We start from the raw sequence: 18024 nt of genomic DNA on the forward strand, positions 1-18024 counted from the left end.
TTTGGGGGCATCTAGTCCAACCCCCTGCAATGCAGGAATCTCAGCTAAAGCATCCATGATAGATGTCCATCCAAACTCTGCCCTCCAAGCAAGGAGAGTCCACAACCTCCCGAGGGAGACGGTTCCACTGTCAAACAGCTTTTACTGTCAGAAGGTTTTTCTGTATGTTTAGTCAAAATCTCCTTGAAGCCATTGGTTTGAGTCCTATCCTCCAGAGCAGGTAAGGACAACCTTCTTGTATACACCCTGAAATGTTTTAAGATCGTCAGAGGAGTCTCAACTTAGAGTCCTGAGACCTTCGAAGGTTATGAAGAATAAGGACTTCCTGGGGGTTGCCCAGCCTCAATGTTATGGAACTTGCTCCCTACAAAACCTATCTAGCCTGCTCCTTAATGTGTTTCCATAGGATGGCATGGTTTTTAGACACTTAATGATCTTCTGCCTGTCAGCATTTTCATTTCCCATTGCAAGGATCACCAGCTCATGTTTGTTTTACTTTCTGTCTGAGAGAAAGGAGGGGGTGGAAGCTACTCTTCCAGACTTCTGTCCCTAGTACTGTGAGGTTTTTTCTTTGATCTGTCTAGAGACAAGATGGCAGTATGAGAGAGCTGTTTCTCTCGTACATGTTTGTTATGTTCTTTTATTTGTTTAATCAGTAGAAATAAATTAGGCATGCTACAAAACCTCCACAGCTTTGTTTCCGTTACTCTGCTGCATTTGAGGTGTTCACGTGAACAAATGTGAGTCCACAGCACCAGGACCTATTCCTCGGGAATGCTGTGTTGCTGTTCATATGTTCCTGTGATCGGAAGGTCAGAGAAGGTGCTCCCGACACCCAGTCCATGCAGGCGCTGAAGACCTGGGCTGAACATGGGTGCACGGAAACTGCTCCCCCCACCCCCGCCGCCACCTCCAACAGCCTCCACTGATAAGGAAATGACATGACTTTTTTTGAAGACCGGAGTTCGTTTCCGATATTCTTTTGTGCACAATGTAAGTTTTACTGGTGGCATGCCCTGCCACCAAGCTAATAATGTTCATTTGAGCATCGACAGGCACCACTATTAGGGAGCCCCATGAACATGATGAATGCATGAAAAGAGCTCCATCATACACCTTATAAGAAATGGTTAGTGTAAGTTGTCAGTAGAATAGGCTTCATTCCTATATACCACAGGCACAAACATGTATAGGGCACTCCTCAATGAGCAGGGAAGAAAATGCAGAGGAGTAGATATTGGCCTTAATTAAAGTGGTTTGGGGGGGGCAGGGGCAGGGAGGCTTTCAGATAAAATTGCATCTAAAAGCGGAACCTAAAAGAGCAAACCTGATTGGGGTAAATTATTTTTAAGCTGGGTTGCTGAAAGGATCGACAGAAGACATACAGGATATTCCAAATAGTTGGTTTTACAAGGGATACTCCAGAGAAAAATAAAGAGGGATAACACACATACTAGGGCAGGGGTGTAGGATCTGTGCCCCCTGTGGATATTATTAGACTCCAATTCACATAACCACTGCTATTTTTCTAGAAAAAGAGGTGCCGGAACTTACAATGAACACCTCCCTGTTCTCTTAGAATGGCAATGGTGGCAGACTGAGAGGTGCTGGAACTGAGTTCCAGTGAGTTTCGGATGAAAAAAAAAGCCCTGCTCATAACCCCAACCAGCATGACCAATGGTCAGGGATGATGGGAGTTGTGCTCTGGCAACATCCAGAGGGCCACAGTTTACCTAACCCTTTAGTATGGAGAGAACTCAACCGAGTCCAGGGAGCCTTACATCAAGCATGCTTAGGGTTGCAAAGCCTGCAAATTGTCCTACTCCTTTACAAGATAGATTCTAAATGTGACCCAGCCCACAGAGACACTATAAATGAGGCATCAGATCAAGGCCTGCATTTTAAAATGAGCTTAAAAAATATATTTGCAAATGTTTGTATGTCTCATGCCAGGCATAAAGCAGCTGGCTAAGTACTTTGGCAGATGTTTATCTCCTTGAACAGCCCCCCCCCCCCGATTTATAACAGGAGACACGTTTCTTAAAGTTGTAAAAGGAAATTACAGGCTGGGAGCAAAAGGTCATATTGACCATACAAATTACAGAATACAATCAAGCTGCAAAAACACTAATTAAGAGTTGGTAAATAGTGAAATTTATTGTTTAACAGAAAATACCATGTGCCTCCCATCAGACTTGAGCCACATCTTCCTAAGGTTAAAGGGCAAGAGCTAATAGAAACAGCAGCTGGCTTGAAAGGGGGGTGTAAATTTAAGGGGTTGCTTTTGGAAACTGTTTTTACTAAGTTCCCTTTTACTTTGAAAAGGCCTTTTCTTCTAAAAATCTATATATGTTATGTATGAAATACATTGGCTTAAATGTAATTATGCAAAGGATTTAGAAAGTAATAAATGTTAGATTCTTATGTTAGATTCTTATTTCATTGATGGTGTGTGAGAAGGTGAACCCAAGATCTCTGTTTAAGATAAAAATTAAAACCATGAGCCATCTGTTTTAGCCATCTGTTTTGGAGTGAAAGGGCAATAGGGCAATAGGGCAAAGATGATCTGGTAATTAAGGTGCCTGGTCGAGGCAAATGTAAGATATATGGCTACTTGTCTGCCATTTATGGATAGAAGGAAATATAGCTCTTTGTCTCCCATAAAAGGTAGTAGGAAATGGGTGTATCTTTTATGATTGGTTCTAGCAAACAGCCAATAGGAATTTCAACCAGGCTGATTGGACAGAGGCAGCCAAAGGAGGAGCAAGGGGGCTGGGCTGAGGAAATATAAGTGCTAGCCATCAGGGCTGGAGTGGGCAGAGCTTTGGTATCCATATACCACTGTGTCTCTCATTTATTTGTCTGACAAATAAATTATTATTTTAATTTCTCTATTGCTGCGTTGAATATTTCATTCCAGCTAAGTGTTAACCACAAGCAGGGTGCTACATAAAGGGGTATTTGGCAGTGCTTAATTTCTAAAAATGAAAGTTATCAGTATTGAATATTAACTGGAATTCACATTCATTCACCCCAATTTCCAGCCATTTTCAGGGGCATTTCTGTATCTATTATGACTTGACACATTTTGCTCCTGTGCCCTGACATTGAAGACAAGCTGCAGGGTTAAACACAGATAAGCTCAGGTGTTGTTGTGTTTTTTTGGGGGGGGGGGGGACTAGATGAAAAGCAAGCTAGAAGGCTTTCCCTATGGGAATCTTATCTATGAGCTGAGGAGGCCTTACCTTGACCTTTGCATACAGTGGGCTTTCCTTCTTTCCTTTACCCAAATTCTTTTCTCTCACACACATTTAAGATATGGAAATGCTGTAGTGTTCACTATTCACCAGTAAGGGGGTTGGAGGTAGGGGAGAGTGAAAAATGCAGAAGGGTCCCTACTTACAGCCAATCAACATGACGCAGATGGAAAAGATTTTCTCTGAGTTGGTGTTTGGAGACACATTTCCAAATCCGACGCTGGTCAGGCTGCTGAAGGTGAAATAAAGTGCTGTGACGTATTTGTCCTTGATAGATGGTCCAGAGCTGCTATCACTCCGATTATAATGCTTTCCCAGTTGCTGTCCCAGGGAATCCAACCAGCCGATTTTACGAGCCAGGTAATCCCTTTCGACGTTCCCAATAGCGTACCAGATGCAAGCCAGCCAGTGAGCAATGAGGGCAAATATGCACATAAGTAACATCAGAACAGCAGCACCATATTCAGAGTATCTATCCAGTTTCCGCGCGACCCTCACCAAACGGAGAAGTCTAGCTGTCTTCAGAAGGCCAATCAGGGTTGTTGTCTGCAGGAGCAAAATAATAATAATAATAATAATAATAATAATAATAATAATAATGCAATTTTAGAACAGCGATAGGTTTCTCAAATTCCACAACAAGCTGTGGAAAACCACCAAGGTGACTGCAGCAGTGAATATTTGTACTTTTAATACAGTGGTACCTCGGTTGTCAAACATAATCCGTTCCAGAGGACCGTTCGGCTTCCAAAATGTTTGACAACTGAGGCGCAATGGGTGATCAGCAATTCCATTGAGAAAAATGGAGAAACGTGCCTCAGAAGCCGTTTGACTTCCGAGGCATGTTCGAAAATGGAAGCATTCTCTTCCGGGTTTTCAGCATTCGGGTTCCAAATTGTTCTGCTTCTGAGATGCTCAAAAACCGAAGCTCCACTGTATATAGATTTAGAAATAAATAAATAAATAAAGGAATTTCCCACTACGAGGATTTCTTCACAGAAATTAGGAGACGCAAGTTGGGATTAGATGAGCTACTTCAGGCAACCCTCATGGGTGTATTAAGGGTCCACTGAACACTGTGTGTCTTAGTTCCAAGCAGACATGTACAGAATTGCAATGCCATTTATTATTTAATGTTTTTTCAGTATAGCTCAGGGCAGTGTGCATAAAATTCCTAGGAAGCCTCCTATCCAGGAAGTGATGAGAGACTACAGATTGCCAGCAAAGTTGGCTGATCACATGCATTCAGACCATAGAATAGTGTATGACATTTGCATCTTCAGACAGCTGTTTCCCCACTGTACACAAACATCTTTTGAACCTCCCTTCTATTTTTTTTAATGGTTTGTCATGTGACATTGGAGGAGAGGATGTTGATTGCTGAGCTATGCAAACCCAAAGGTGCATCGTGCACATGGAAATCATCATCATATTCATCATCAGTTTATTTGTATGCTACTTTCCCACAATGGTGCTCTGAGTGGCACGCAACATGCCAAACGAACAACAATAAAGAGAACTGTATACATTTTAAGAACAATGTTGAATAATCATAATGTCAATTATAAATACAGAAAATAGATCCATACAAAAACAGTATAAAAAAGCTAACCTAATTTAGCAGTTTAAAACTAAGCAGGACAAACCACTGTGGAGTTCTTTAAGTCTTCTCAGTTATTAACATCTGTGTCTACACATAACAACAGCAAACCAGTCTCATTTTCAATAACTTCAGAGTCAACATACAGTAGAGCCTTGGTTCTTGAACTGAATCCGCTCCGGAAGTCCATTCAACTCCCAAAACCGTTCGAAAACCATGGTGCAGCTTCCGATTGGCTGCAGGAGCTTCCTGCATGCAAGTTGAAACTATTTTGGACATTTGGCTTCTGAAAAACGTTCAAAAACCAGAACACTTTTGGTGTTCGGGTGCCAATTTGTTCGGGTGCCCAACCGGCCAATGGGCCTCGCTTGAGTCTGCCCCCTGGGAAATAAGTAGAGGAGAGCCCAGCATCCCTCCTCTGTTTTTCTGTCAGTCTATCCAATGATTTACATAGGATTTAGGGTTGCCATACATCCAGAATTCCCCAGACGTCGAAAATAGTGTCCAGGCAGTATTTCCGAAAATCACGAAAAATGTCCTGGGAAACTCAGGCATATGGCAACCCATGTCAGAAGTGTTGATTTTTTTGGCAAATTTCCTAAAACTAAAGCTCAACAATTTTGCCCCCTCCCCCCCAAAGAAAGCTTAATAACTTTTCACTTTTTGAAATATGGCACTTTTTGAAATATGAAATTTGAAACCTTATAGGATTCAAATTACAGATCTGCACCACTTCCTAATTTGGCTCTAATACATTCTACTGTTGTCAATTACAGAGCCTTATCCATTATTAACCCTATAATGCTGAACATTATGCAACACTATAAATAGTGACCGCAGGAGCTCCCTCTGCCCTTCAAATCTACTTAGGCGGGATGTGTAATATTAATGGAGGAAGTCAATAATGATGCAAAGTTTGCATGTATGCTCCCCCATCACCACCACCACCTCTTTTTATTTCCAGAAAGCATGCATAATCCATGATGTTTAACAACCGAAAACATTTAAGGTTCTAGTGGGAGAAATCAGCCTACTAGTTTCCACTAAGTACCGTGTTAAAAGTTTGAATAAACCTTTATATATTTTATGCATTGCTGAATTTAGAACTCAATAATCTTAGCCTTGCAATAAGGGGGAGTGGGAGAGAGAGAAGGATTCTACAGGCCATGTTTGTTGAAAACAACATATTCTATTTATGCTAAATTTTCAACTTCCTTCCTGCAACAGCACAATGTGATAGCTCAGTAATAGCAGCTAACTGTGTCATTACTACATAATGGCAGTGCCAACGCATTAAGAAGCTGGCACAGCCATCGACATCCGCTGTGGGTGTATTTGAAAAGTGTGGTCTAGCTATGAACACTGCCATATTTATTCTAGGCCTCCCCTCACCCCCCACCAAGGCAACATGCAGGACTATAGGAGATCTGCCATTCACAGAGTAAAGCACCAAGATAATTTTGACAAGGAGAAGTTAAAAAAAGAAAAGGTGAACAAATAGTGTTACCCTACAAAGGAGGGTGGAATGAAAACGCTGACCCTTCAGCCAAAAGAAGACAAACTCGGCGCGTGGAAAGAGTTCCTATCTATCCTTGCAATATAAATCTAGAGATATCCCAGTGGATATCTCTGAAAAGCTGGGTCCGGTTCCTCATAGGCCCTCTCATGGGTTTGCTTGTGAGGGGAAAGTTGTAGTTTAATCAGTAAACATGTCAGCTGTGAATTAGGACACCCCTAGGTCAAATCTTGTATTTGCAACAAACTTACTAGGTGGTCTAGGCTAGCCTTCTCTAATGTAATGCCCATCAAGTGTTTCGGACTTTGGCTGCCCTCAGCCCAGCCTGCATGCCCAATGATCATAGGTGATTGGAGTTGTAGTTCAAAACATCAGCAGGGGACCATGGGATTGGGGCCAGTGATATGGAAGCTGTGCCCTGCCAGATACTGTTGGATTCCAGCTCCCTTCTCTTTGTAGTCTTTGTTGTAGTCGTGTTTTTAATATTCTGTTGGGAGCCACCCAGAGTGGCTGGGGAGGCCCAACCAGATGGGTGGGGTATAAGTAAATAATAATAATAATAATAATAATAATAATAATAATAATAATATAGTCCAGCAGGTTCTACATCTTTGGCCTAGGCAGTTCCACTACACACAGTGTAGGAATAACACTAGACCACCAGGTTGCCTATTGAAGCTTGACTGTTGAATGAACTGTGTTGATTCACTATGCCCAAATACAGCACAGCCACCATCTAGGATGGTTATAAGCACTACTAAGATACTGTGCGTGAAGTATTAACATTTACATTAATTTCAGTGGTAATTTTTTAAAAGCGTACTTTTGGTCACATATAGAGCAGACGTGGCCAAAGACCTTAAAGTTGTTTAATGGCCCAAGGTCCCCCTCACATGCAGGAGTTCTTGGGGAGTGTTTAGGGCCCTTTTGCACCCATAATATTTTAATGTGTTTATGGGTGCGAACCAACACCCACCCCCTGTAGTCTCTCAAGATATTGCAGTAGGCTGTGTTACAAAAGAACTCTAGTCCTCTTGTGACTAGTTAGGCTCCCTCAACCTGGATTTTTGTCAGTAAGAGGTGAAAAGTAGGGTTGAGCTATTTAGTATGGAATAATAGTGTTTGGGGTAATAGGAAATGCACAGTTCCCCTCCATGCTCTTAAGCCAGGCTGGGATTACCTCTATAGGAATGAGACAGAGACTCATGATGGTGTCCTATTTGCCCATAGAAGTTGTAATACCAGCCCAAGTTAAGCTCCCTTTTAATATTCTTCAGTGCTTAATAAAGTTGTCCTCGGTCCCAGTTAAATCAAATTTTGACTCCTAATTTTCTTCCAGAAAATAGAGATACTTATTTACTTTGGAAATAAAAATATTCTGCTACATAACTAAATATCAATTTCTCATTCTTTGCCATCTTTAGGATTAGCAAAGGAAAATGACATTCAAAGCAAACTATGTCTATACCAAGTAATTCCATTTGAGGAACTGTGGTCTTATTCTAGTGCTGAAAAATCCTCTTATCACTTTGAAATCTTTGTGTCGTGTGCTCAACTTGTCGGGATAAAATTTATCCTTCATGAGTGAGGCGTGTTTTGAAGTGCTCCAAATCCATCATTAGATTATAGTGATCAAAGCATCACACTTGATTCAGCTCAAAATAGACCCACCTTTATCAAGCACTTGATCACAATTAGGTTCTCGGAATTCTTATTTCAGTATTACTAGTTTATGTCTGCCTCCACACCTCCCTTTCTATCTTCTAGAGTTTTAAGGTCAACCCTGGAGACCCTTACTCGAGTTTTCTCATTTTCTGAAGTAAGATAGAGTTGACCAGGGAAAGGGTCTTCTATTGTGTCCTAGTAGTGGAAAGCTTCCTCATGGGAATCTTGTCTGATGCTGACACTGATGGGGATTTTTGGTGCTGGACAGAAAACTTTTTATTTGATGGGCGCTTTACCATAAACCCTTTCCATTTTTTTTTAAAGAGTTCAATCTATTTTATTAATATTGTGTCAACAGTACAAATGAGGCTATACAAAAAAAATTGTGCCTTTAAATTTTAAGCTGCAGATCAGTGGCAGATCATCTGCTCTACATCTGCAATGTTCCTGATTGAACTGGGAATGTCAAAAACCCTGGAAAACCACTGCCAGTAGTTTGATGGATCAGGGATCTGATGAAGTAAAAGAGCTTCTTATGAAAACTGTTCTGAAAGTCTCTGGACTGAAGAGTGGGTGGGTCCAGTGGTACATCAGTTTAAGAACAGTCTGGTTTGAGAATGATTTGGTTTACAAACTCTACAAAACCAGAAGTAGTGTCCCAGTTTGCGAACTTTACCTAGGTCCAAGAACAGAATCCAAACGGTGGAAGGGCACCGGCGGCGGGAGGCCTCATTAGGGAAAGCACACCTCGGTTTAAGAACGGTTTCGGTTTAAAAACGGACTTCCGGAACGGATTAAGTTTGTAAACCGAGGTACCACTGTATTTGCAATACAGAAGAGAGACCTGTGCAACATTCCGTGAACACTATTTTCTTTGTGTGTGTCAGACCGGGAGAAGAGAATACAAATGTCTACAGTCCCCATTTCTGACTTCTCTGCATTCATCCAAAGCTTTATTTGAACAGAGTCTTCACATATAAAAGTTGTATGTGCATAGGCTCTTTCCAATTAGACCTCATGCACACACAGCTTGCAGATACCCAGGGCCAGCTCTCCATTAGGTAGTGTGAGGGGGCTGCCTCAGGCGGCAATGCTGGAGGACAGAGATATGTGTGCTATGCATATGGATGTAAAGAGGCAGGGGTTTTTGTCCCATCCTATGTTTATTGTAATCACTGCCTGTGGTGTATCATGGGGGTGGCGGTGGGGCTGTTGAGATTAGGAAAGTCTTTGTCCAGCACCTGCAGTTCAGAAGGGATGGGTTCTGTTTAACCTCAGTGAGGAGGGAGAGCCACAAGGTTGGGCCCCCAATACAAGATGCATTACTTTTGGTAGTTACAAGCTGTGCATCTGAACCATGGGGGAGCACTAACAGAGCCACCCTTTGGTGGTTGAGGAGGGATCACAAATAGGGACAGGGCTATTGCACTCGGGTCCAGCTTGTGAGCTTCTTGAGGCATCTAGCTGGCCATTGTGAGAAGAGGATGCTGGACTTGGGCTGATCCAGCAGGGTCACTCTCCTTGGTGTGTCTCCTTCTGAGGGCAGGGAATTCTGATGCATCTGAGTATTGGGAATGATTGACTGACAGAAGCCCTGCTCTGGCATTCATCTGGGTAATAAGGAAGGCATAGAGGAGCCTGTTCAGAGCTACAGCAGCTCCCCAAGGATAGCTGTTTCTCAGTTTTGATTACTGAATCCTTCAGTAATGCTAATAGTATTTCAGCCTTCCATTTCCAGAACCCTGGTGCTAAATTGATTTATGATTAGTGGCTCTTTAGCTGAAGGGCAGGTATATGCTAGGGCCTGATGAAGCAGACTAGCGAATGTATTATGATGCATTAGTCTGTCTGATTGTGGAGCTGCACTTAGGGAGGTATTCCATAGGTATTCAGCTGTTTGGATGAATGCATTCTAATTAACAAAACAAACATGGACCAAAACTGTTTTCTTTCTGATATTGAAAAAACTTTATTTTTAACCTGACTGTCAGACTTTTGCTTCCGCCCAGGCAGTTTTGCTTCTTCCATGTAATTTATTCTCATTTGTTCTCTTTCTTTACTGTTCTACATTTTTGTAAACATGCAGAAGAAAGTTACTCTTTTTTTAAGTGGTTTTCATACTATCTCCTGAGAAAGACTTCTGGAAGCTGATCAGGGAGTTGTCAGTGACAAAAGGCACAATGATGGCCAGTCTTCCTTCTATGCCAGCTATCCCAATGTTGTTATTGATTTCCCCCTGCAGAGCTAACCCTGCAAAAGGGTCACCAACAAGGTGCCCGTGAGCACAATGGTGCCCTTGATGTCTTCCCTTGGTGCCCATGAGGCATTTGAGCACACACACCCTGCAAATTTGCAACCAGACTAGGTTTAAAGTTTTACCGTTATCTAATAAATCTCAAGACAACTTGGGGCCGGGTTACTTGAGGAAGTGTCTCCTTCCACACTGACTTGCCTGGTGACCAAGATTTGCTAATAAGGTCCTGTAGGTTGTGCCACAGCCTCCAGGGGACCATCTTACAGTGACCACGGTGGCACCCCGCCGCATGATGGCATTTGTGTGAGTGAAGTGAATGCTCAAAGATGACTTTTGTCTTTCAGATATGTCACATGTGTAAGGAAATAACAATATTGCTTGGAGATGTTCAGTAACAACTTTGCCATAAGCATTCTGTTTTAACAAATCTTCAGGCTGCGACGCCCAAATGGTGCTACCAAACCCATTGCTTTTAAGTGAGGCTAAATTAAGGTCATCACAATGACATATATTATTTGGATCAGTTTACCTAGCTGAACTAAGTGACACACAAGCTGAACTGGTATGCATTATGACATGCAACCTTTTGATTATTATCTCCCAGCTGTAAGCCAAGAATTTCTAAGCCTTGGAGGAGCATGCCTAATGATGCTTTTGAAAATGATGCCATTTCATAAAAAAGGGTGGTTGACAGTGTTGTTAGCAGGGGTCTTGTTACTGGATAGACCCTGAGATAATGGGAAAATCTATTTCTTTTTAAAAGACATCTCCATGACTGAGAATGATCATTAGCGAAAGATATTGCACCATGGACATTTTACATGTGCTCCCATTCTTGGTATAAAGGGATTGTCACAGAAATATTAAGGTCAAGAGCACAAGAAATAAAAAGCAGCAATAAAAGGTGAAATCCAGGCCATCACCAAAGATCTCTCACTACCTATTTAATATGGCCAGGGCATTACAACATGCAATTCTTCAAGAATTATAGGCATGGATATGTGTGAGCTGATATAGTTTATTTATTTATCACACTTTCAACTCACCCTTCCTCTGAGATCAGGGTGACAAACATAAACGTGCTATATCCCCTTTTATCTTTGCAATAATTCTGTGACGTTGGTTAGGCTGAGAAAGTGTGACAGGTCCAGTGAGTTAGGCTGAGAGACAGTAACCGGCCCAAGGTCACCCAGTTAACTTAATGGACAAACGAGGTTTATTCCCCCATCCTCCATCTCACACCTGTAGTCTTATTTCAGCTATCTCAAAGCAGATATAAAATATATCCAACTTTTAACTGTTAGAAAAAATGACGTATGCACAAAGTTGGTGATCATGTAAACTCATAATAGATAGATTCTAGTTATAGTGAGCTTACCTCATCAGAGCCAGATCCAAATATCAGCAGGTCAAAAGGTATTGCAGCAACCATGTCAATTAGGAACCAGCCTTTGAAGTAGTGGATTGCTATTCTTGCTGGGTCACTTACCACTTCTTCATTCTGGTTCACATATGTTGTTCGGAAGTTTATGACAATGTCAATGATAAACATGATATCCACAATTAAGTCTACCATGCTTAGTGGGTTGCATGAATAGCCACACACCCGCCTCTTCTGTTCTTCGCTGTCGTTGAGGAGGAAGGCTGCAGAGTAAGGGGTGAAAATGGCCGTGTAGATCACCAGCAGTAAAATCAGCCAGTCCCAGACTGCTTTGAAAGGACTATAGTGCAATATAGTAAACTTGTTGATGCGAGGCGTTTGGAGTTTATATTCTGGCAGAACATCTGCTCCCAAGGATAGAACCTAGGGAGATAGAAAGAAAAACGAAACACACTGTGTAAGGGTAAACTATTTAGAGTATAAAGGGGGGAAATGAGGGGCCCACACTGTATAAAGTTATCTAGAATAGAAAGCATATATCCAAATGACATTGTTTTTTAAAGCCAGGATTCGAAGTTCCATTGTGCGAGTGGATCTCTGTTCATGCAGTGAAGAGATACAACCCCAGATCCCCATGCTTTTATCCTGCAAAAACATTTCTCAATCTACGAACTGTTTTCTTGGTACCTTCCAGGTTGGTGAATGGAAAACCCCCTGAACCAGCTTGGATTCAGTCTCCTTTCCCATGGGATATTTTGATTTATTGGAAGCTTTCATGTATTCCCAAACCTAGGTATTGCAGAGATTCATCATTATGTGATATGTATGTGCATGTGTGATCCACTGGATTAAGATACTATACTAGAAAGAAAAACTATGTGCTGGAAGATACATACATACATACATACATACATACATACGTGTGTGTGTGTGTGTGTGTGTGTGAGAGAGAGAGAGAGAGAGAGAGAGAGAGAGATTTATTATTAAGCACCTTAAATGGCACATTATGTTTGCCATACCATGAAGAAGCTCTGCATTTATGAGCAGGGTTCTCTCCCACTTCTGCAGAAAACATTTCATGCTTGTTAAGGTTCATGGGACACACAGCCAGCAATGGGAATTTGAAGTATAGAGCTCTGGAACACAGTCTCTGTGTGGATTTGACATATATACACATTTCAATATATATTTACAGAAGGTATAAACTTGAAAAACATGGAAAAGCTAGAGAGAGTTATTCAATAGGAAATACAACAGGTTTTGAGTAGGGCTGTATGGCACAGTCTTCCATTTTGTTTTGCTCTCAGTAACTCATATCTATCTATCTATCTATCTATCTATCTATCTATCTATCTATCGAGAGATAGATACAGATTTAGCTCTAGATAGATGTAGATATATACCTGTAGATTAAGATTTCAGATTAAAGTGCTTTAGCAAACAGAACTTGGGCTCCTTTTAAAAAAAGTGAACCTCCTTTAATTTAACTAAAAAAACCACAAACCTCACACCCTCTCCTTAATCACATAGACAGCATCATTGGTTGAACAAAAATGTATACTGTGAAAAACTGGGAGGACACCATGGGTTAATAACCACACTTTTCTTTTGAACAGCACAGTAGGGAATGATTACGTTCTACAGAGATTATAAATTGCTTCTAAGCAGCCATTAAGCAACATGGGCAAGGGTGCCGGGATAAATCTATTATTTATTCCTTTGCACTTAACTAATGGAGGCTGGCTGCACTGGTTCATATAAAAAGCAGAATCGCAGCCTTTTTGCCGCACCTGGAGCCACTCCTTTCCCATATGTACCACTGCCTGAAAGCTCAAAGAGAAGTGAGTATTTAGGCTCCTCCCTCTCTGCAGGAACCTTTCACTTCTGATCTGTTGTCCCCGCTGCTACTAAACTTACCAACAACTAATCCAGGGACTCACACCCCACTCCTATGGATGAACATAACAAAACAAGTTCAGGGAGCTGAATATTCCTTTCTTTGTAATAAAGCCAACCCAGTTCATTGCCCAGTCATGTAGCTTCTCTTTCTTGATGTGCACACATAGTCATTTGTGCCACTGAAGCCAATGAGGCCTCATAGGACTGGCAAGTGTGGCAGAAACTAGCTCACTAGGGGTTGGAAGCTCTAGTGGTGCAAAACTGGAAAAGGAACCCAACTGGGCACCATAGAGAAGTTGTGCTATTGGCTTGGCTTCAAATAATTTGGGTACTCAGGGCACACAGGGCATTCTATACCTCCCTGCTGCTCTCAGATACCAATCCTGCAACAACATACAGTGTTGCTAGATTCTGCACAGCTGTGCTCAAATTCGTCGGTGGATGATCTGTGCCACAAACTAGATTTAATGAACATATCAGAGTGCTCTGTAAATTAATAAAGTCTTTTATATAGCAACCTTTTATGCTCTTCCACACCTGCCCAATGCTCCTATCCCTTCTTTTAGCTTCTTTTAAATTTTTATAGACTTTTATATTCACCTTCTGTTTTAATACCTTTTAGCTTTTCAGGTTTTAAATGACTGTATCCCACCCTTTTAGGCTGGCCTATGACCGTAATAAAGATTTGTATTGTATTGTATAGGGGCTGGAAGCATTTCTTTGCTTATGGCTTCTGTCACTGAATTAGAGGCCCACTGTCGTAGTAATCAGTAGGAACCTATTCATTCATGGATTCAAAGATAGGCACAGAACGGTGTAAAGTTTCAAAAATCCTGTTCAGCTATTTAGAAAAGTGATTCAGGAGACTGACAAGATGATGGAGTGTGTGCCCATGGAAAGAAACCCTGAAACATCTTTCACAACCCCTCTTGTATTTCTGAGTTGGCCAGCAGCGGCCAGATTTGCATTCTGTAGTGAATTTTGAGGAAGAAGATCTAACAACCAGGTTGCACAACCACCTCTGATGCTGTCACATGAACCTTCCTGGATTATAAGCAGATGCAGATGATTTCTAAATGCCTTTCCAAATGCACACTTTGGGGAGCCCTGTAGTCGCACGCAGAGAAAGCCAATGAGCACAGCATTGTGCACACCTAATTAGCAGTCACACAACTATTTTTCTTTGTGGCACTGCCAGGTGCTTGTTGCCGCAGTTCTTCCCATGCCATCGCTACCTGCAGCATCGATGCTAAAAACATGCAGGAACTGATGTGGATGTGATGTTTTCCGTGTTTGCATGGGTCACGTGGAACAGCTCCAAAGAAGGACAGAGTGAAGCCTAATCATATACAGGTGAAGAAATGATATGTTGGCAAAGCCAAGGAATGGCCCACTGCTTTGTAACCCAGGATCCCTTATATTTCAGCAGCAGTTCTGAGACTAGTCCTGTAATCCGATGGTCCTGTGGAGAGTGCCCACGAGCCCTGGAGCACCCTCTCCGAGGGCAGAGACACAAGTATGACCCTGAAGAGGGAAAGCAGACATTGGATGTCTCTTCTCTCCTTTACCAGAGAAACAGCTCAGGGCTGCAATACCTCAAGGACCGTCTCTTTGAATATGAACCTACCTGGACCCAGAGATCACCTTCTGATGCCCTTTTTTGTATGCCTCCTCCACAAAAGGTCCACAGGGTGGCAACACAAGAAGGGACCTTTTTCTGCACTGGCTCCCCATTTGTGGAATGCTCTCCCCATACACGTTCGCCTGGTTCCTTCATTATACACCTTTAGGCGCCAGGCAAAAACGTTCCTCTTTATCAAGGCCTTTGGCAGATTGATATTCAAAGCACTTTTAAAATGTGTTGGGGAGGAGGGGGTTATGGGGTTGTTTTTGTTTTTATTATGAATTTTCTGTTTTTATATTGTGCTTCTATGTTGTAACCACCCCAAGACCTGCAGGTGTAGGACGGTATACAAATTTAATTAACAAAAACTTCCAAGGCCTTTGTCCTTATCAGCTGACTAGGTGGTGTGCCAAAGATTCCCAACAAGAGGGAACAGGTCAAAGGGACAAAAATGGGGAAAAAATGAGTAGTGACTACTTCTGTCCTGCTGGCCTGAGTCTGGCAGGGCATTGGATGTGGTGGGTTGACCACCTTCTTTCTTCTCTCCTTTTTCCCTACACACATTTACCTAAAAGTAAGCCCCATTGATTTTAATAGGGCTTACTGCTGAGAACTGAATAGGATGAATGGATGAAAAGGATTACACTTTAAATATTCATATAGAAAAGACGATAAAACCCTGTGAATCAACCTTTTTTCTGGAATAAAGTACAGTATAGATAGACTAAGTCTAGGATGGTTGAAAGCATCCTCTTGTGCATCTGATGAAGTGGGCTTTTATCCATTAAAGCTGATGTCATAATACATTTTGTAGTCTTTAAGGCAGGAGAGGCTGACTGATCGTGCTCCAAACATTGTTGGACTCCAGCTCTTAAAACCCCAGCCAGCATGGCCAGTGTTCAAGGAAGATGGGAGCTGAACTACAGGAATAGCCACCTTTCATTCAAGCTGACATTGGCCCTTTGTTGTTTTTGAGCTGCAACCACTATTGTGATATAAGGAAAAAAAAGCAGCCACAATGACTAGGCATTGTCATCACCAGCAGTCTGCACATATTGTAGTACAGATAAAATGAATATATTTTTTTTTAAAATGCTGGTAGTTTCTTAGGGCTTTTTCATAGAAAAGAAATATTGTATTTCTATTGGGTTTAAAATCTAAAGCTAAATGCCACCACAACTTCTTCAAATAACACTTATGTTATCTGAGGTTGAAAAGGCAGTCTGATTTTAATGCTGTCATTTTCATTAGTTTGCCTGATTTCTTTTGCACCATAGGATTCTCCTCCCATCTGAATCAACAGGAGTCGCAATTCCTCTCTGCTTTGTCTCCATTGAAGTCATCAGGCTGTATCCAGCCAAGCCAATTTCTTCCATTTTCTTGTGTTAAAAAAAAAAAAGGACTGAAAAACCTGTACTAGCCTGTATCCCCTAAAGAAAAGCCCCAAATCTGAATTTAGCTCCTAAATTCATAACAAATGCAGGTGCCTGAGTGAAAACTAAGCCACCCTGGATGACAATCGCCATTTCATTTTTGATGACATGAGGAACCAAATAAAGCTGCATTGCATTTTAGAGAATAGCAGAAAAAATAATCTTGATCTTTACCATATACAACCTGAATGCAAATTCTCTCACAGCATCAAAGACATTTGAATTTGCACCGGAAAGGAACTCACTACAACACATGGCCAATAGGGTTTTAGCAACAGCCATCCCCCCACTGAGTATTTTTATGTAGTAAAATTTGACACACATGCCTTATTTGTCTTAAAAGAATCAATCTGTTCCAAAATCAGGTTAATGGCACCTGAAAAATACCCAACGCGTCTTGGTTTTAGTTGCACTGAGAGTACCCCAATATTCTTTAAAGTAACATGCGCTGTATTTAAGAAATTGAGGCTGCAATCTTATACACACACTTACCTGGAAGTAAGTCTAATTTGTCTCAGTGGGAATTACTTCTGAGTAGACATGTATAGGATTTCACTGCACACCCATAAATCTTTATGGGTGCTCTCATTTTCCTACTCATATTGAAATACTGCCACTCAATGAGGCCAAACTTAGATTCACAAAATGTTTAGGGGTATGCGTACCCCTGCGTACCCCCCCCCCCAGAAAAAAGCACTGGCACTGCATATTGCTGACTCACCCAGCTATTGAAACTGACACTCAGAGTGAAAATAAAAATGCATTGAGATATGTAAGAGGCTGAAAAGTAAGCCTCAAGTTCACTTTATCATTGGTTAACCATTTAAAGCAACAACCATCTGGGTTATGAATTAATGGAACAGTGGCTTCCCCAAAACATCACATTTTAGAGACTCCCAATGGGGCAGTTAAAATGCTGCAAAGTTGAGACCGTTTAATAATAATAATAATAATAATAATAATAATTTATACCCTGCCCATCTGGCTGGGTTTCCCCAGCCACTCTGGGCATCTTCCAACAAAGATTAAAAATACATTAAAATGTCACACATTAAAAACTTCACTTGTGCAAGCTTCCTCCCTCAGGTTTGTGATTAGACAGAAAATGGTGGCATGCGAATCTGATCTGCTGTGATTTCCACAATAATTCATTCAGTTTCCAGAACTGCTCCTGTGATTGCATAAAACGCAGCTGTATCCATCCATAAAGCATTGTTTTATTGCAGGTTCACACCCTACTCCATATGATTCCGAACCAAGGATTGGCTGTGAAGGACTAAACATTGGAAAATGTGAGTTGTTTCAATTGGGAGACCAGGGTTCAAGTTCCTGCTCGGCCATGAAGTTTGCTGGGTCATCTTGGGCTAGACACTGCCTCTCAGCCTAACCTACCTC

The 18024-nt window shown here is 41.6% G+C and overlaps 1 protein-coding gene across 12 annotated transcripts in view; it reads right to left on the reverse strand.

Annotated features, from left to right (window-relative positions):
- The window catches only part of KCNH7 (potassium voltage-gated channel subfamily H member 7), a 262472-nt gene that overhangs the window by 50949 nt on the left and 193499 nt on the right, over window positions 1-18024 (reverse strand). For all 12 annotated transcript variants that reach the window (XM_081005807.1, XM_081005814.1, XM_081005812.1 and 9 more), the window contains 2 exons: window positions 11671-12096; window positions 3404-3803 (listed from right to left, as the gene is read on the reverse strand). In XM_081005807.1, the coding sequence (XP_080861933.1) occupies window positions 3404-3803; window positions 11671-12096 (826 nt within the window). The remainder of the gene's footprint in view (window positions 1-3403; window positions 3804-11670; window positions 12097-18024) is intronic.

The sequence above is a fragment of the Podarcis pityusensis genome (genome assembly GCF_964106645.2).
Source record: "Podarcis pityusensis genome assembly, chromosome: 1".
Classification (NCBI taxonomy): domain Eukaryota; kingdom Metazoa; phylum Chordata; class Lepidosauria; order Squamata; family Lacertidae; genus Podarcis; species Podarcis pityusensis.